The sequence below is a fragment of the Squalius cephalus genome, assembly GCF_949319135.1.
Source record: "Squalius cephalus genome assembly, chromosome: 3".
In the NCBI taxonomy this organism is placed as follows: Eukaryota; Metazoa; Chordata; class Actinopteri; order Cypriniformes; family Leuciscidae; genus Squalius; species Squalius cephalus.
Genome location: NC_137124.1, coordinates 19,128,126 through 19,147,743, shown reverse-complemented (window position 1 = coordinate 19,147,743; position 19,618 = coordinate 19,128,126). Strand labels below are relative to the sequence as shown.

Below are 19,618 nucleotides of genomic sequence, written 5' to 3'. Positions count from 1 at the left end.
AATATAAGAGTTATGAATGCATTGTTCCTTCGGTTTAATGTTAACTATTGTGTTGGCCTTTTGGACCAAAGGCTTGCATACATTTTTTGCTGTTCAACCCAGAGAACAGAATGTCTGGTTTTCCTGCTAAGCTATCCTCTATCTCTCTCCAAGGAACCCTGGAAAGTGGGTTGAGCCAAACCTTAATGCATTTTATTCGAAAGGCCCTATGGTACAATTCAAAATTCGGGAGCACTTATGTTTTGCATGCAGCAATTTCTTAAATTTAAGTCAAATTTAAATAGGGATTCAGGAGTAAGTGCAGAGGTGTTGTGTGTGCTGTGTAAACATGACGGTTATTGTAGTTCTAGACTAAATGTGAGCATGCATTTACTCATCTCACTTGCACAAAAACAGATTGAGTATTCCTTAAAATGAATAAGAATTGTGAAATACAAACTCAGAATATTATGCAAACCTGCAGTAATGAAATATTTTACATACTACATAATACAAAATACTTAACATACTGTATTTAATCTTAATTTATTAGTCTTTGCTGCTGACATTTGATGATCCAATTCAACCCCAATAAGCAAAAATGACTTTACTTTAAACATCACATTTGCATTTAATTTATTTATTTTGCTGAAGTAAGAGCATTGAACTTTATTGTGCATCATATTCTTCTGCAATCCAGAATGGCAGCACAACTGAAAGGTTTTTTTGAGCCACGTCCTCTACTGGACAGGAGAGAACATGCGTTTGCTTCAGCCCGAGGCTTATTCATTTCACTTTTGGTGTGAAAGTGCCTTTTCACAAAAAATAGAACTTTTGTTACTTTTTCTTTCCAGCCCAGATGAGAACAAGTAATGCAAATGTAACATAATGCAATAATTTCCATAAAAAGTAACTAAGTAAAGCAATTAGTTACTTTTAGCAACTAACGCAATATTGTAAGGCATTACTTTTAAAAGTAACTTTTTCACCAACACTGCTCATAAGTTTACATAGCTCTTGTAGAATCTGTAATAAAGAGAGAATGCTTTTCCCCCAAAAAACTTCAGCTTAGATGTTGCACACACTAATTGTGTTTTCCTTACAGAGAGGAGGAAGGGTCGACGTCGGTTGTTCTGCAACATCATGCAGCACTTAACAGAGAACCACAAGGTGTGGAAGAAGACCATCGAAGAAGAGGAGAAGGCCAAAGAGCTGGAGACACAGCAGCAGCAATCCGAGAGCCCCAGCCTTCCTCCATCCACCTCTTCCTCCGATGACATTCAGGTCATCCAAGAGGAGACAGAGGAGGAGGAAAGGCAGTAGCAAGAGGAGAAGGTCAAGAAATGAAGCTCATTGAGGGGCTTAAACGGAGGGGGTGACCCCTCCCTCTCCTTCACCTACACAAACACACACATTGACACCCAGAGGAAGACCCTAGCGGATCTCCCCATGCTGAAATTCGTCACTGTGCCGACACTCTGAAGCTAATGCAGTTCACATTGTGTTGAAAAAAAGGCCTTACTACTGTGAGAGGACCCTTTGGTGGGAACCCCACTCCTATGCACTTTCACCCCATGGAGAATCAGCGGAGAACGAACAGAGCTTTGAAGACGCAGAATCGTGTTATGAGATTAAAACAAGACAGAAGAAAACAGGCAGGGGAGAATCGTGCCATCCATGGTTACCTGGCTGTGATGCTGCCTTCAACGTAGAGCTCTTATCTCTCCCGTAGGTACTTAAGTCAAATAGGACACGAAAAAAGACTCTGGAAAAAAACAAGAGACAATGACATAATTGACACCCGTTACCAAAGCGAACAGTTCAAAAACATAAAGACTACAACTGATGCCTTTTCAGGCTCAGTGTCAGGAAGCATAACTCAAAATGTGCCTGTCTGAACTTTAAATATATATATATATATATATATATATATATATATATATATATATATATATATATATATATATATATATATATATATATATATAGTTTGTTTTTATTTTTCTTGTGGTCCAGAAAATGGGCTATGTATCCTGCACTGTATGTGCAGTCCCCAATTCATGCTGGCGACATAAAACACTGTATTACTGAACAGAGTCACTAGGACAAGTGGAAATGCTGACATTTTTGACTGAAAAATGACCTGACTTCTGCATCGTTTTGGATGCTTTTTATTCATGTTGATCACTTTCCTGCATTTTTTTTTGGTTTGCCTTTGTTGTTTGTAAGGTAGTTTTCATTCTTTCATTTCATTTGTTGTGTGTTATTCCCCACCTTGTCCTCTTCAGGAACGCTGAGTTGCCAATCGTTGAATCTTATCTGTAAAGTCCGTCTGTGTTTAAAAGCATAGCAAATGGGACAGGAATGCTGTTCAAATGAAGGGACGTTTCTCCTTTTTTACGTTTAAATATATATATTTTTTCACGGTTACTCAGGATTCATGTGAAGGATCGATCCTTGTTTTTTGCGAAAATTTAATTCTGCAATTTCAACTTGCATGTCGAGCATTCTTTTCAGAGGCGGGACAGAAAAGATTTCTATTTTTTGTATGAATAACTTGAAAGTCATTAACAAAAAGAGATGCTCCCTCAAAGTGTAGTGTCCTGGATATTAACCCCCGTCCTTATCACCTGCTCCAGACCGATTTATCCATGTTTATTATTTCCAAAGACCCAATGATAAGAATAAGGATTGTTTCTGAAAACAAAATGTTTGACTAAGCACGCAAGTCGTAGACTAAACAATGCTTTGGGGTTACTTCACATTTGGCATTATTTGAACATACGGACACATGCTTGTACTTACTCTAATTATTGCCAAATGCATAATCTGGCCAGTTTGTCCATTTTCAAGTAATCCAGGGTTTCACCTTGAAAGCTGTACTTTTTTCTTTCTTTCGTATTTTCTTATTCTTCACCATTAGGCAGGTTTAATACTAAAAGTTCTATATTTTTTTGTCTGAAGCAAGAACTCTAGGCATTCCACTAGAATAATGAGGGGAGGACGGGGAGGTGGAGACTAACCGGCTCCGGGTCTCTTTCTCTCTCGGTCTGCCTCATCTCGACAAAACTCATTTTGTCTCTGTAGAGGAAAGTTCTCAAGTAGGCAGTGTAAATCAAGCTAGTATATTTAAGAGTAAAAAAAAAAGATATAAATGTGCACATTTTACTACCAAACAAGTGTTTAACCTCTGCACAGAAAGAATACTTGCATATATAAATATATATATTATATTATATTATATATTTTTTAATTAATCAACAATGCGTCTGTTTTCTACATACAGCTGACATATATTGTACATTGAGACCATGTAATTATCATCTTGTTTCAGGAGTTTTTAAAAAATCTAATGCTATTTACAGATGTGGATGTGTTTGGGTGTTGTGTTTTTCAGTTTGTTAGTTGTTTATTTTGGGTGCACTGTCTTTTGTTCCTGCCCATAACCACTTTTTGCCGAACGCCCCTTATTTCTAAAGCTCGCCGAGCTTGTATCAGCGATGCCGGATGCCTAAATGTCTCTGTCTCCATTTGTGGGGTTGTTCATTAGTCACTTTTTTTGGCCTGTGCTCAGGGTGTGTTCTGTGTTGGGGGCTTGTGCGCACCCAAAGCAGCTTGTGGTTCTCTCTCTCTCTCTCTCTCTCTCTCTCTCTCTCTCTCTCTCTCTCTCTCTCTCTCTCTCTCTCTCTCTCTCTCTCTCTCTCTCTCTCTCTCTCTCTCTCTCTCTCTCTCTCTCTCTCTCTCTCTCTCTCTCTCTCTCTCTCTCTCTCTCTCTCTCGACTGTGTGTTCATAATTTCTTCGATCTGGGACTTAAAAGTGGCTCAGTTTGTACCACCCAACAACCCCTCCGGCAGATCAGAGCGTCACAGCACCACCATCCCCTCGTGTTGACCACTTGCTCGACCGTCAAAGCGGACTGTGGTATCTCACTGTGGGGCATTCGTCGCAACACAGTAACCTCCGACGTTCCTGTCATCAGTACCTTTATGATGGCATTTACTTTTTTATGTAGCATTTAGATAGCAATGTCCGATTTAACCATTCAGCCTTTTCAGGGTTGTGGGGGAGAATTGACTTTTTTTGTTATTATTTATAGCTGTCATAAAAGCACCATCCCTGAACAATAGTTCTACTCTCAATTGATTTCTGTCTGTCTGTGTCATATTGTTTTATTTTTGTTCTGTTTATGCATGGGAGCGGATGTGTACTTGATTGCTTTAAGTCAGGGGTTTTCAAACTGGGGTCCAGGGACCACGAGAGGGGAGTGCTTAAAGGCCTGCAAAATGTATTTTAGGGCTACCAAAGTTAATATGTGCAGTGAAGATATTAATGAAATTTATTGACAGCACTAATTTTTAAGTGTCATTTTTAAGACTTGTGCTCACCAAGGCTGCATTAATTTGATCAAATATACAGTAAAACCCGTAATAATGTGAAACATTACAATATATAATGTTTTTCAGCAACGATTACTCTAGTCTCCAGTGTCACATGATCCTTCAAAAATCATTTTAATATGCTGATTTGGTGCTCAAGAAATATTTCTCACCACTTACCATTTATATTTATATATATATATATATATATATAATTTTTTTTTTCCAGGATTCTTTGATGAATAGAAAGTTCAATAAAGATCAGCATTTATTTGAAATTGAAATATTTTGTGGCATTATAAATATCTTTACTGTCACTTTTGATCAATTTAATGCATCCTTCCTGAAGGATTCATTTCTTTCACACACACACACACACAAAAAACGGACCCTAAACTTTTGAATATTATATGTATGTCTCTGTAAATGTAATTTTTATGGGGGGGTTTTTCCACAAAACTACCAAAAAAAAAGTAGTGCTGTTAATAAATAAAAAAGATCCGGAAAGTATTTACTTGTTTTTATGACGTCACATGATGTTTTCCTCTGTGTTTTTTGTATACATGGAAAATATAAAACAACCTTAATATTTCAGGAAGGGGGCTTCAAGATGATCAAAATATTTGGGGGCCCTTGTTATCAAAATGTTTGAAAACCCCTGGTCTCATTAATAGTACAATCATAAAACGTTTGCAAACCACATTATCCAGGTACAAATAAAGTGTTTTAATCACACCACCACAGTGAATGACCAAGCATTGAACATGACCTTTCACCTATTAAGAGGAGTCCAGACACAAGCAAAGTGTCTTTGCCCTTCGCTATTATCTCAATGACGCAACATGTTTTGACATTATCTGTGTGTGCTACTGAGCATCGTCTAGCTGCAGGTTGCTGCTTATTTCTTTAGTGCTCAGATGAAAGCCCAAGCGTTCTCATGGGAGGAACTGCCTGTAAGATGACAGTCAGCAGATGATGAGTCCCCAAGTGTAGGTCGTATGAAAGGCCAGCCTTATCTCTTCAGATGACAGAATCACTGTGACAGCTTACCCATAGCAGCGCTGCCCCTACCCGTCACTCTCAGTTTTTAATTGAATTTCCGGTCCTGTGCAGTTTGTGTAAGTAATAACACAGACTGGGATGATTATTTGGCCTGTAAATGTTTTTACTGTGACAACATGGGGATTTGAAAGGCACTGCATGAGAAGGAAAAAAAAAAAAATATATATATATATATACAAAAAAAAGCTACATGTATTGCAGACTGTAGGTTCACAATTAACAAACACTACTGTCAAAGTGAAGATAGTTAGGTGCTGCCATTGAAAACCATTCATTTTTGAAGTGTGCTAGATTTATAAACACTTCACAGAACTACATGAGTCATTTCAGCTTGGTTTATATGGTGTATAACTTGGCTTCGGAAAATTCCAGAACAGTTGAAAGAGAGGCCGCAGGCAGAAAAAAAAAAAGAGCTTAGGATCAGCATTAAAACACAACTCACGTAACAAAGGTTAATTTTGTGTTTATTTATACAAGTTTGTAAGGTTTTGTTTCATTTCATCACAAAAACTAGTTAAAATGTGAGGTAAAATCAAAAATGATCTTGTACTATAAAATGTATATTGGAGTCAGCTTTTCACAATAGCACCATTTTTCCTCTTATATTGCAGCTCAAGTTTCTTGATAATCTCTTTCCACTGAGATAAACTAGGGACAGGGCCGTTATTATTGCAGAACTGTTATTTGGCATTAAACCAACAGGAGTCAGGAGTCACTTTCTGGGAAAGGCAGCTGTTCTCCTCTCACTTACCCAACTCCAGAAATGGTTCAAGGAATGCTGAAAAAGACAGACCTCTAAACCATTATAGAGGTAAACCCTGTCAATCATTGACACAATAGCTCTTCTCATATTAACAAGCACAATGTTCGGTTGGTTACACAGTACACTTTTTCGGAGCTATCAAAGATATAAGCTACACTATATCTTGATAACATCATATACGTACTCATTTGGTAACACGCATGTGCTCATTCTTTGCTCTCCACGCCATGTGTTCTGTAACAGTACTCTTATCACTCTCAGGCTGGGTTCTTTGAAACTTTAAAGGACACGTTCAGAGAATTTAACAAGTCAATATCAGAGGTCAATATTCCCCATTGAAAAACCTGATGGAATTTAAGATGGGGAACTTCTCTAACATTTGCGTTTCTTGGAAGCATCCCCCGAGGTGAGAGCATGTGTTCTAGAGCTCACGGGGGAAGTTTTACTGCTGTCTCCTGATGGCACATATGGCGTATGGCCGAGGCTGAAGGGTCATGCCCAGTTTCGGAGAGAGATTTGGAATAAAGCCTTTGGGGAACTGAAGGTTGAACCTCTGGAGCAATGTGGTGAAGAATAAGAACATCTCCAGCCTGGCCAACTGCTCTCCCAGACAGTGCCGCTTACCTAAAGACCATCAAAATGGATACGTAAGAATGAAGAATAACGTGACAAGCTTTTCGATTTACTGATTTCCTAAATATTTGCAGTTTACCTATTGAGAAGGGGAGAAATGCTTCATGCCGGACAAATTTGCCATTACAGTCGAGGAAGCGCTCTGGGCAGAAGATGGATGGGTCGCTCCAGTACTTCTCATCAAAGTGCACCGAGTACAAGTTAGTGATGACCATGGTGCCCTTGGGGATAGTGTAGCCACGCACCACTGCATCTTGAGACGTAGCGCGGAAGATGCCCAGTGGGACGACATTGCAAAGGCGCAAGACTTCATGCAGCACTGCCTCCACATATGGCATCCTCTGCTTGTCTTCAAGAGCAGGTGGTCTGCCGTTCAGGACGCAATCGATCTCCATTTGGACCTTTTCTGCACAGAAAAAAACATAACGCCATTAGTGCAACGACATTAAAATGTTGTAAACGAGAACTGCTTCGTGGGCACCGGGCACCAACCTTGTATCCTGGGATATAGAGCCATGTAGAGCATAGCCCAGCGCAGGCAATTTGTGGTGGTCTCTGTGCCTGCGATGATGAGCTCTCCAACAGAGAAAATGAGATTATCTTGAGAAAAAGATGTCGCTTTATCGGTGGTGCTCTGTTCCATTTCGTCCAAGTAGGCATCAATGTAATGTTGCGGCGACTGCGGAATCCTGCCCTGTGAGAAGCGATTGATGATTTGCAGAAGGAAGTTGTACACCTTGTTGGCGTTGCGAAACAGCTTTTGATGCTTCCCGAATGGCACGTACTCCATCCAGGGGAAGGCGTTGTACAAGAAAGCCCAGCCACTGGCAGCCAGCTCCACATTCTCACTGAAGATCTCAATCATGTGCTGAAAATCACCATCGTCGTAGGTGAAACGCTGGCCGAAGATAATGAGGTTGGTGATGTTGGAGACGGCATTGGTGACGAGATGCTTGGTGTTAAAGGGCTTCCCCTGGTGCTTGTCAATGGCATCTAGAAAATACACACACTCCTCAGAAATCCTCTCAAACATTCGCTGACCGCTGCCAAAGTAGCGGAAGCAGTTCACAGCCAGTTTGTGGTGTTCAATCCAGCCTCGACCATATTTGCAGTTCAGAAGTCCTAGACGGAGAATAAACAATGCGGTTGGCTTAAAAATGGAAACAAAGAAAGTTCATCTGATAAACTTTCTGTATGTTTAACCAGAGATTATTAGTCAAACAGCAGTCTTGTGGGTTAAACACAGTTTACAAGAATTGCAATACTGATTATGTGATAACCTCATGTGTGACTGTCCGCTCTTCTCTAGTTATTGCCCCAACTCTGACATACATAACCGTGCCAGAGCCTTTTCTCTGAATCACCCAAATATTTGAAAGAGTACTTCACTAAAAATGAAAAATCGTTTCATTAACTTCCCTTATATTTTCTGTTTAAATCAATTGGAGATTTTTTTCTTTCCCAGACATTTCATAGTGACCATGACTGTTATGGACAAAGGAAGAAAAAAACAAACAATTAAACTAGTCCATAAAATATGCTTTATTCTGAAGTCCCAAATGTATGAACTCTACTGCAGCTTGTTATCATATAAAGTGTCAGTGATTAATGACTTATTTCGGTCTGTTTATCACACAAAGCAATTCTGTGGCTTCAGAAGACTTGGAGTACAGTGCATACTGTAAAAGTTTATAGTTTATGATGATTTTTTTTAATCTCCTTTTGTTTCTTCCATTGAAAAAAAAAAAAAGAACTGCTTACAAGTTTAGAAGGACATAAGGGGGAATACATAATGTCATCTTTCGTCATAATTTTCACTTTTTATTAGTCTTTAACTATCTCGATTTTTCAGCAGTGATCTATTCTAGGAAAACATTCTAAAATAAATGATTCTATAAGAAACCACTTACCTCCCATTTTTGTCATCTTTTGAAATAAAGGGAGGGATGGGCGGTCTGCAAAAACCTCACTTTGATGATACAGGCATTCTTTAATGGCATCATAGCCATTTAGAATAACAGTTGAGATTCCTCCCAGGTCTAGACTGAAAATCTGGATAATAAAGGGCAATATTCATTAATCCACTCCAATGCCAAACATATTTCTACTAATGAACGGAGTATAATTAGAGGACTACTTTCACCCTCGTGGATACGGTGAAGAAAACGAATTAGGGATGCTGACTCAGCATGTCTTGGCCATTATACAAAACTGAGTGCTTTAGCGCTCTGCCAAAAATGCAACACTAAATGCAACACTCTTTTGTTCCTTTCAAATACACTTCTCGCGACGCGGCGCGTCAAGACTAGAACGCTCCAATTCACTAACACGGACCAATCATCTGTGAGCTCAACGAGGGACATCAGCAACAGTAAAATGATAACTGTCGAAATAATAATATAATAATTATAATGAAAATAATAAAAATGCCTGCATGCAACTGCATCTGTAATTAATCTCTGCAATTACAGAAAAAGTATTTTGCCACAATAAGTAGCCAACATTGCACAAAACATTTATTATAAATATAAAATATAAAGTGGGACCATAATTATTTATTATTAAATAATAATACATAATAATAAGAAGAAATTAATAAATTTAGTATTAATAACATAAATATATAGGCTATAATTTTTTTTTTTTTTTTTTTTTTTTTTTTTTGTGCGGCTAGAGGAGTAGCTCTGCAGCGCGCGTCAAAAAAAAAGAAACTCAAGGCGCATGGCGACGCGCCGCAAGGGACGCTTCCATTGTAGACACTTATATTGATTACAAGACAGTAAGATGCATTACAATATTATGCATTATTATTATTATTTAGTGGCTTAAAATAACTTTTTAAAAAGAAAATCCATACAAGTGACAACAAAAAAAAATATTAGCAAAGACGTTCAAAGTTAAAAGCAGCCAATTTGACAAGTCTACAGTATGTTACTTGATCATGTGCAAGTAAATAAGAAAAAATTGAGGACTGAGAGTAAGTGTCATCCGTACCTGTCCGTGGATTTCACTCTGCCTCTTCATGTAGACGTGAGGCTCGGTGGCCAGGGACAGAATATTCCCTATCAGGGGTAAAGGTGTCGGTCCAGGGGGAAACCCTCGGGGTCTCCGCTGCTTTACGAGCTGGCAAATCACCAGCAAAATGAAGATTGTAATGGACAAACTGCCCAAACAAATGAGCGTTTGCTCCCAAGACACAGAGAGCAGAGATGTCAACCGTTTAATCGATACCATTTTAGATAGCCTACTTAAACACTTTGGGATAATCTGTGCTTTCTGAAAAGTTTCTGGAGCTCCGTTCTCTGTCAGACAGTGTATTTTAGGAGATCATCTTGCACATGTTGCTTTATATCCCCCGCCTCTTAAAGGCTAAGATTGGCTGGCGGAAAGAGCGCTTTGGATTAACTTGCATTGTGTTTGATTAAACGGTGGTCAGAACTATTGATTGGCGAGAATTCAGGCACATTTCTTTTCATTAGGGCAGATGTTCACAAGTACGTTTCCAAGCGGGGTTTTCTTTGTATTGGAGAAACTTGCAACATATAAATGGCCACGCCCACCCATGTAAGCCAAAAAAGGACTTTGCAGTGGAAACCTCTTCTCTTCTTTGAACTAGTGACTAATTCATCGAATCTTTTGAATCTGTTCATTAAAAAAAGACTCGTTCATTTATTCATTCAGTGTCCCTTTTTGTGGTTACATCGTAGCGCCCGTAGGTTGTGACTGACAGGCGAGAGTATGTTTGTATGTAATAAGTTAACCATTTCCTGAATCGATTCATTAAACAGCAGACGACGGAAAGTTTTCGCCTACAAGTCTACTTAAAAATGAAGAAAATGTGTTTAGCATTAAGAGATACAACACATGGCTATCTTTTTCCTACTTTGCGGACTACTAAAACTACCCGTGGCAAACGGGTTCCATTCAATGGAGGGGGCGTGTCCGTTTAGTAGTTCCTTCCTACCAATGAGATGCTCCTTCACAGCTCGCACTCGAATGCTATTTGCTCGTACGGTGCTACAGTCAGTCAGTCTGCTAATGCTTTTACAAAGTCAACGGTCAAGTTGTTTCGTTATAAACTCTGAAGACAGGAAACCAGTCACTTAATATTTATTTCAAAAGGCAGAGTCAGAGATTTGAAGTGAGCGCAAAATATGAGTCAGTTAGAAGGTAAAGTGAATTATTATTCAAAAACACTAATTCGTTCACGAACGAAATATCATTAAGCCTTCTTTGAGTCACTTACCATATGAGTTTGGCTGAAGTTCCGAAGAATTCGACATAGAGTTAAACATTTACGATCGTTTTAAAATAAATTCAAAAGGTCAGCCTGGCCCAGAATACTTTTTGCTTTTTTTTTCATGACAAGTGTGCTTTGCTAACCAAGTAAAAACAGTTTTCGGGTCAGACACGTTTGCACTGTAGGATTTGTACAAACTTTGACCTTATGGTTTGAAACTAACGTTAACTTACCCTCCACTCATGTCAGCATTTTTTCCTGCTATTTTAAGTAAGACCTGCAAGTTCGCAGCACGTTTATCAAGTTACCATAGGAGTATACAAAAGCACCCAGTTTAATTAATCAGAATACATATGAATTGTGATCGTTTTTATTACCCGTATGGTGATGTTACTATTATTTAAACAAAAGCATTATGCTTCTGCACCACTGCACACATTCAAAAAGCATGTAAAGGGTTAAATAATATTATCAGGGGCTATGCACTGCAGAATCTTTAATATTTAAAACTCAGTTTGTCATAACTATTGTAATGTCTATTACTCATATATAATTAGGAAATTGCTTTCATATTAATTGCTTTTTTTTTAGAACCAACAGTTGAATTCAAGACAGTACAAAACATTTCCATTTCAAATTGTGCACAACAATCACCAAATAAATGAACAAAAAATAAAATGAACAAATAAATTAATAAATAGTCTTATGTATATGTTATCAATAAACAGTGCCTCATAAAAAAGCCAATAGTGCCTGCAGAATGGCATAACCCTTTTATCTTAATTGCAGCCTATAAAAATTGCATGAGCTTGTATTTATAAACTGTGTATAGTGGGAAATGCTGTCTTGAGAAAATAATAGGTCTGAAAAGAAAGCAAAGCATATGTCTTTCCACAACACAGGAATCATACCAACCTCTGCATGTTTTATAATTTTAAAGGATAAGTGAATGAAGTATCAGCATGTTAACTATAGCAATCATAGGCTACTAATTTGATCATAAATCCTCCTGGTTTTCTCAGTAGAAATGTGATTTTCCACATTGTTGATGCTCTATTACATGGTGTCTTTGGGCCTTATTATCTATGAAGTTTGAGCCCTTCCATCGGTATTGATAGATACATCCAGCAGGTCTCGGGGGATTCTGTTCAAAGACTGCAGTGTTTGTGATATATAATGAGGACATCTAGAACATTCAATATATCCTCCCATAAGAAACACTTCTAATTATGGATTTGGTATAGCTGAGGGAAAAGTCAGTCAACATAAATGAATCAATAAAAGGAATTTGAGGCCTCAGAGGAGCAACGGCATATTATGAAAAGAAATCCTTTGCTGTGATTTTAGCAAAAGACAAGGCTAAAAACATAATTAGTTTCAGATTTCACAAATAGCTGCATTTTTTTTTTGTAGTGTTGCACATACAGTAAGCAGTTTTGAATGGGCGCAGCTAATACCCATCAGAGGTGTCTCAGTCATTATTTTTGTTAGTCCATGGTGACTTGGTACCGTGCCAATCCCAGTCAGATGACGCCATTGGTTGTTAATGTAGCCTAAATAAAAGGATGGTGTGTGATTAATAAAGCACACAGATGAGATTATGATGAACTCGCTAAGGAGGGTTGATTGATAAGCAACACTCAGTGATTAAATCTCATTTCCTTAATGTCTAAGGATGAACTGTGCTGGCTCCTCACTGACCATTTAGTGCTACTCATTGTCTCAGAGAGGGTTATGGATTGTGTTTAGTTTTCCTCTCAGAGTCATTACAAATCACACTTAATCCCTGCTCCGTTCCGTCTGCAGGTGTTTAAACAGCCACGCAGATCAAACATGCTGTGTCGGACGTCTCCTGCACCATGATAACAGCTACCGTACGAAACCGATGCCGTTCCTCAAATGAACTCTGAAGGATGTCTCACATACGTAGGTGCATAGGCAGATGCAGCCCATGAGCAAACATAATCTAAAAGGACATTGTCTGCTTCAAAACTAAATGATTATCTGTCTTCTGAAATAACTTACAGAAGGCTGGCTGGAGTGAGTGATGAAAGCATGACCAAATTTGAAAAGGTTACAGTATTGACTCCAAAGTTTCATGCAGGAAAGGAAAACTCTCGACTTTGTTTGCTTACTCACTGAACTATGGACGTGGTACGTCTCAGCAAAGTGTTCCACTAGCGGAAATGACCCTTCATTAGGCTGGAGTTCATCACGCGTGCAAGTGTAGTTTGCGTCCATAGCATGGGTCCGTGGTCCTGTCACATTGCCCAGATTTACTGATTCCGTCATTGGCGCAGCTTTGGGTTCGATAACACTAAAAGGCTCATCCAGACTAATGGGGTTCCTATGTGACGCAAACACTGTCTCTTAGTGGAAATGGTTTATTAGGCCTTAACCAATAAAGAAGAGGAGTCAGATGATGCCTCAAGACAAAGACTTCTGTAATTGGGACTGAGATAGAAGGCTTGTTATGGACGTAACCTCTTTGATTCTGACAAAGGGTCACATCATCACGGAAACCCAAATAAGGACAAGAGCAATGTTGCAATTGATCACACGCATTATTACAGGATACACAGTTAAAGGGTATTCGAGTTTGTTTTCTGCCATCAACATTAGTCTGGCACGTCATTTGAAACGGATTTACGAAAATGTCACACATAATCCATTTGTTTTTGTTTTTTTCCTCTCTTAAAATAGTTTTGTGTATGTGCTTTACACAAGGTTTTCTAAACAATTATCAAAAGTAAAATTTTAGAAAATTATAATTGAAAAATAAAGCAGCATTATGACAGAAGCCTCATACCAACTTATGTGTGATAGAGCCATATCACATATGCACACAATGGTGTGATAGACAGACAGACAGATAGATAGATAGATAGATAGACAGACAGACAGATAGATACGAGAGTTGAAGAGATACGATAGATTAGGTTGGTACTAAAAATGATCACAACAGAAAAACAGATCATAGACTTTCTTTAAATAGTTCCCTTACTTTAAAAAAAAAAAAACGATATTGAATTTTGCTGATCACTGGTGAATTTTTGTGAATGGAGCAGTTTGTGATTGAAGAATGACGTCATTAGTGTGACACACTCTTTATCATTTTCCAGAAGCCCGAGGACACTCTGATTGGTTGGATGAGGGAGCAGTGAGCTCTGGTTGGCTGTCGGAGAATCATTAAACACCCACACTGTCAATAGTGAGACCCACATGGTGGGTATATAGGCAGGTGTATTGTAGCTTAATGCAACAGACTCAAAATTTCATCAAGTTGAAATATTCCCTCTATTTTGGGACGACTCTTTTCTATACTCTATCTGTTGCACGAAGCTGAACATCTCAAGGTAAGTAACAACTATTTATGGCTTGACACATAATAAATGTGCCATGCTTTTTATAAATCTCAATATACTGTACCATAGATGTGTGTAAATAATAAAATAAAATGTTAGGGAGAGCTTAATGGTATATGCATTACTCTTTGGCTCTGTAGTTGCACAGAGAGGCATGCTCGATGGATTTTTTTTTTCAAGGAGAATTGGACGGCTACTTAGACCTGGCTGTGGGTGCAGAGACAGCAGTTCATTACACTAATGCACAGGGTCCTGCTGGAAGGGAAATCACGAGGCTAATATCTTTAATGCTGCAGTTATAGCATAGCGCCTGACAGTAGGAGACGTCTGCACCAACCACACAAGCTCTGATTCTTCTGCAGCAAACAGGAGAATGTGTGGATAACTTTCCAAATAATATTATTTTAGTTTTTTTTAGCTCAGTTAAATTTGCCAATGATACTTTAAAGAGGGTGCTTGTTTTCATCTTTTTCACCAGTGATGGCTTGACCATGACATTTTTTCCCCTCATCATTTTCGGTCTGTTCTTAAACTATTTAATGATGAAATGTTTCACTGCAGGGGACCATGGTTATGTTGAAGATCTCCGCTTTCCTTGTTGCCTATGCACTGATTATTTGTCAGATGTACAGCTCTAATGCGGCTCCTGCCAGGTAAGGTTCTATTAGAAACATATTGACATGTTGATAAACGCTTAAAGGGCAGTGTTTTTCCTTTGATAATTCCTCAAATTGGCTAACTATATTTACAAGTGAAATGGGTGCTTTGGTAAAGTCATTCGGACGAAGGCAAGGGAGCATATGTTTTCATTAGAGGTTGCGGCATCATGGACTATCAGTCTTTTGATTACATCAGATGAATCCCGGCCAAACCCACTCTGCTTACGACAGTATTGATCGGGCGATAAATCTTAACTTGGCAACTGGACAGCTTTTAAGTGCCATACTCTTAGCAGATTGTTTTGATTATGTTTAGGAATTGATGTACCAAGCAAAAAGTGCTTTTATCATAAAAAAAAAAAAGAGGAGACCTCACACAAACCATTTGTATAGTCCTGTAAGACATGATCATCACGAAGACATTGCGTTGCAGGCCTGCACTGGAATCATCACCAGATCGAACTACGCTTACTGACTACGAAGCGAGAAGATTGCTTCACGCAATTGTCAAAGAATTCATGCAGATGACCGCAGAGGACATGGAACAACAAGCTACTGAGGAAAACAGGTACAAATCCCATTGTGTCTATTTCTCGAATCATTCCAAACGCAATCTGTTGAATAATTTAGCGAGTGTGCACTGATTTGTTTCTCTCATATTCAAGAAAGTAAGCCCGAAATGCCTCCAACATGAGAGCAATACCTCCTTAATGTCAAGTGTACTTGTACTTGTTGTAAATGACAGGTATGTGATGAATTTCTGTTAAGAAGTGGGGAAGGCTTTAGAGTTCTCTGCCAGTTTATTCTCTGCATGAAACTTTATTCACCTGTCAGATTTACGAGAGATTGACCATGTGTAAATGCCTGTTTGCTCTTAATGCATGAAAACGAGGATATCAAACGGCATGGATGGAAGCATGATCTGAAAACATGTGAGGAAATGCCTGCATGATATGCTCAATGAAGACATGAAAAGTGCGGCAGAAATGAATTACTGAAGCATGATTTATTTTAATGACAGCCGTGCGAGGAAGCATGTCAACATGCATCCTGTCATCATGTCTATCCTGTATGTGAATGTATCCTGCATGTCTAAGTGTCTATGAGTTTCTCTGCATGTGGTCTTTTTCCTCACAGCCTGGGTAGAGCCGTGTCCAAGCGCTGCTCCAGCCTCAGCACTTGCGTGCTGGGGAAACTGTCCCAGGAGCTGCACAAACTGCAGACGTATCCACGCACCAATGTTGGAGCGGGTACACCGGGCAAGAAGCGCAGCCTGGAAGAGAGTGATGTGTTGGCTGGATACGGAGAGGCGCTCAACCGTGTCTAATCGGCAGCGGCTGTAAACCCGTGCTTGGCCCTGATATGCAAGTGCATGTGGAAGTTTGCTTGCCTGATTGACTTGAAAGAACATTTTTTTCTACTTTCTTTGGCAGAGTAACAAATCTCAGACAGACTCTGTTCCACTAATTTCATATAGTCACTGGATCTATTTGGGTTATATAACTGATTCATAAAATCGGGGCGCTCTCATTGGTAGACAGGGCGTAACGACAAGCTTTTTTTAACCCACAGCAAAATTCCTGTCTTGTGTGATTTGACTTTGTTCTTGATCTAATAAAGATATTTTTAGAAGGAGATCTTCTTTGCCTGTTGTTTGTTTAAAGTTCAGAAATGAACGAGCATTCTTATGTGATTAATTCCATATAATCAGGCTTAAGTACACATTTTAGGTAAGATATATTACTGCTGACATTTTTATGTTTTTTGTTAAATATATTTACTGCATAAATGATGTACATTTCTAATCAATTTATAAAGTCTTTTAATATGTTGATTTATTTCTTCTAAATGAATAGTTCAATTCCCATTCTTTTTTTTACCTCTCCAGCATTACGACACAGAAGAGAGCCTGTAACACTGCCACATGTGTAACCCATCGCCTGGCAGATTTCCTGAGCCGCTCGGGGGGAATCGGAAGCAGCAAATTTGTCCCCACTAATGTGGGCTCCCAGGCGTTCGGCAGACGAAGGAGGCTCAGTCAGGAGTAGTCAACTAAATGGGTCTTTGTGAAATGGTACGTGAATAGTGAACATCTCCTTCATTTTATGTGTACCGCCATGCCATTATAGGCATGTCAGAATGATGTTGATGTCACAGATTATGATTATATTTAATGTTCGTGTGACAATATTTTATGATTATGTGATCATACTGAAGCAGCACCACCAATAATAGATACAGTCCACCTTGAAAATCTGGGATTCATAATCTAAGTTTAAACCTAAATAAACAAAAGGTTGTAGCTGTTTGAAAAGTTTAAAACAAACCAATTTTATGAAGTAAAATTATTTTTTAAATGTAAAGTGTACTCCTCTTTTTGCACCTTATTCTACTTAAAATAGTCTTAATTTTTCATATTACTGTGCTGATGTTATAGTTATAGTATGAATTTATGTTGCAGGTGTCATATACAATGATGATAACATCCTACATAAATCTTTCAACAGGTCACCAATCTACACGTCCACAGTTCTTCTTTGATCGCTGTCAATAAAAGAGAAACCATCATGTCCTCATTATGAACCCTGGGAATGGAAACTCCTCACTTTCATCTGAATGGACTCCAGTTGATAGCACTGATCGTTTCCATTCAGCCAGACATTATAACGGCTTATTTTTTTGGCTCTTCATCAAAGCAACATAAGGTTAAAAAAAGAAAAAGAAACGAGAAAGCGGTGATGATCAGTAACCATCATTTTTCTACTCATTTGGATCCGAGGAAGAGCATTGCTTCATTCTTTCCTCTCAGCAGAGAGCACATTCAGTATGTACAGTCTGGTTTGGCCCTTGTTCCTTTAATGTGTCTCAGCACATTACGGTATTTTGGGGATCATATTAAAGCAGCGCCTCATAAAAAGGCTTCCCTGATTATGGATGTGTCTTGTGCCTTGATGTAACACACTTTACATGCCGCTGTTGTACAGTATGTTTGAATTAAAGGAGGGAGGTACTACCACTGAATTACAAATTGTAACAATTGTGAATTTGAGCAAGATTAAAATGTATTTTAGATACATAAGGTTTGGGGTACTTGATTTATTGACTGACTGGTTGTTTTAGTAATTGGTCTGCATAGTGTTACACATGCCCCCCTCATGTCACGTTCGATTTTGCATTTCTGAAACAATAATCAGAATTAAATGACAACCACATCAAGGTTCAGCATTGATTTGTCCAGTTGTTTTGAATGCCAATTTAAAAGGTCATAATCCAATTGAGGTCTTACTGAAAGTGTCTATTTAAGAAATCCAATTTGTAAACCAACGTTAATCTAGCATAGTCAATTAATTTTAATGAATGAAAACCTAATATCTAACAGTAGACAAAAAATAGAAATCTTATTTCTATATCTGAATAATAGTAGTACGGCTTGTTCGAGCAAAAACAAAGACTTTGCATCACTGCGTTGTGTTTTGTAGCCCCAGAGACGTGCTTGATTTGTTTTTATTGGGTCCTCTGTGCAAATTACAGTGACAGCAGCCATTCTGTATAAACCCTTCTGGGAACCGTTCGTCATGATTCTGTTTTTTTTTTTTTGTGAGTGTGTTTAATTGTCATGCTGGTCTCCCAGCAGTGACCACCCATGGGAACTTGTCTACAGTCAAATCAATTACCTAAAATAGAGGTAGCACTTTATTTTACAGTCTTGTTACCTATGTACTTATTATAGAAATTGCAATAACTGCTTAATAACAAGGCACTAACCCTGAACCTAACCGTATTACTCAGTACTCTCTTAGGTAAGTGCACGTACTGTAAAATAAAGTGCAACCAAAACAGAAGTAAAATGGCCTTTTTTGGTGTCATTTAGAGGGAGTGCAGAGACCCGTTTTGCAGAATGAATTGATCCTCCTTATATTTACTGACACCATTGAGGTCCTATGAAACATGTCTCTCTCATCTTGTAAGCAGGAGTGACGTTTAAATAATGTATATAGCGTCTTTTCCTGCATCTATTTGAGCGATTGAAACCTTTAATCTATTTCATAATTTAAGCAATAACATTTTATGTGCTTCTAAATGAGAATAAAAGAGCACAATGTGAATGATTCATTTTCATTCATATAATCTCATAAATGGGGCTCATTCTAATCACCAAAACCACTCTTCCAAGTTTCCCATCACAGCCTTCTCAACAATCGTGACGGCAAGTGCTTTCTTGTGTCCTCACACAGTTCAAATGGATCCCATCCAGTTAGATGCTTTGTTAATTAACCTCTATGCCATCATAGTAGTAGTGAGTCATTTCATATTGCAGTGCCTCTGCTGCCCAGCCCATTCCTCTCTGCTAATAAGGAGAGATTGTAAGTTCTCGTGCCTCGGTGAGGCAGGGTCTCTTTGAGAGCCAGCCAGTCAATTAATCTTTATCTGCAAACTTTTACATTACATTACTCCTATCACCGTACAAATTTCATTGCAATTACATCTGACATATTTCCCAATGCAAACAGAAGAGAAAACGCAACAATTGCAAAACTTA

At 38.5% G+C, this 19,618-nt stretch overlaps 3 protein-coding genes across 11 annotated transcripts in view; 2 read left to right on the top strand and 1 right to left on the bottom strand.

Moving 5' to 3' along the window:
- pde3b (phosphodiesterase 3B) overlaps window positions 1–1,744 on the top strand; it is a 54,270-nt gene extending 52,526 nt beyond the window's left edge. The window contains exon 16 of the mRNA XM_079867484.1: window positions 1,085–1,744. Within this exon, the coding sequence (XP_079723610.1) occupies window positions 1,085–1,302 (218 nt within the window). The 3' untranslated portion in view covers window positions 1,303–1,744. The remainder of the gene's footprint in view (window positions 1–1,084) is intronic.
- Window positions 1,745–5,865: 4,121 nt separating this feature from the next.
- cyp2r1 (cytochrome P450, family 2, subfamily R, polypeptide 1) lies at window positions 5,866–10,331 on the bottom strand. Its single transcript, XM_079866470.1, has 5 exons — window positions 9,809–10,331; window positions 8,725–8,866; window positions 7,307–7,936; window positions 6,894–7,220; window positions 5,866–6,805 (listed from the first exon to the last, which is right to left on the bottom strand). Exons 1-5 carry the CDS (start codon window positions 10,046–10,048, stop codon window positions 6,624–6,626), a joined length of 1,521 nt encoding a protein of 506 aa, XP_079722596.1. The 5' UTR covers window positions 10,049–10,331; the 3' UTR covers window positions 5,866–6,623.
- A 502-nt stretch (window positions 10,332–10,833) lies between these two features.
- calca (calcitonin/calcitonin-related polypeptide, alpha) lies at window positions 10,834–18,155 on the top strand. 9 transcript variants are annotated; one of them, XM_079866462.1, is made up of 7 exons: window positions 10,844–10,984; window positions 12,861–12,980; window positions 13,082–13,127; window positions 14,177–14,279; window positions 14,981–15,072; window positions 15,512–15,646; window positions 16,216–16,714. In XM_079866462.1, the coding sequence occupies exons 4-7, from the start codon at window positions 14,277–14,279 to the stop codon at window positions 16,403–16,405; spliced, it is 420 nt and encodes a 139-aa protein (XP_079722588.1). In that variant the 5' UTR covers window positions 10,844–10,984; window positions 12,861–12,980; window positions 13,082–13,127; window positions 14,177–14,276; the 3' UTR covers window positions 16,406–16,714. The 9 variants fall into 9 exon arrangements, with proteins under 9 accessions (XP_079722592.1, XP_079722588.1, XP_079722586.1 ...); XM_079866460.1 differs by having other exon boundaries at window positions 13,082–13,643; XM_079866459.1 differs by lacking the exon at window positions 13,082–13,127.
- The last annotated feature ends 1,463 nt before the right edge of the window (window positions 18,156–19,618 follow it).

Coding starts and splice junctions, on each gene's coding strand:
- cyp2r1 (XM_079866470.1), bottom strand. CDS start 10,048: ATGGTATCGATTAAACGGTTGACATCTCTGCTCTCTGTGTCTTGGGAG. Junction 7,937..8,724: donor AAAGATGACAAAAATGGGAG/GTAAGTGGTTTC, acceptor TTCTCCGTCTAG/GACTTCTGAACTGCAAATAT. Junction 7,221..7,306: donor TCTATATCCCAGGATACAAG/GTTGGTGCCCGG, acceptor TTTTCTGTGCAG/AAAAGGTCCAAATGGAGATC.
- calca (XM_079866459.1), top strand. Junction 15,073..15,511: donor TCTAATGCGGCTCCTGCCAG/GTAAGGTTCTAT, acceptor ATTGCGTTGCAG/GCCTGCACTGGAATCATCAC. Junction 15,647..16,215: donor CAAGCTACTGAGGAAAACAG/GTACAAATCCCA, acceptor TTTTCCTCACAG/CCTGGGTAGAGCCGTGTCCA.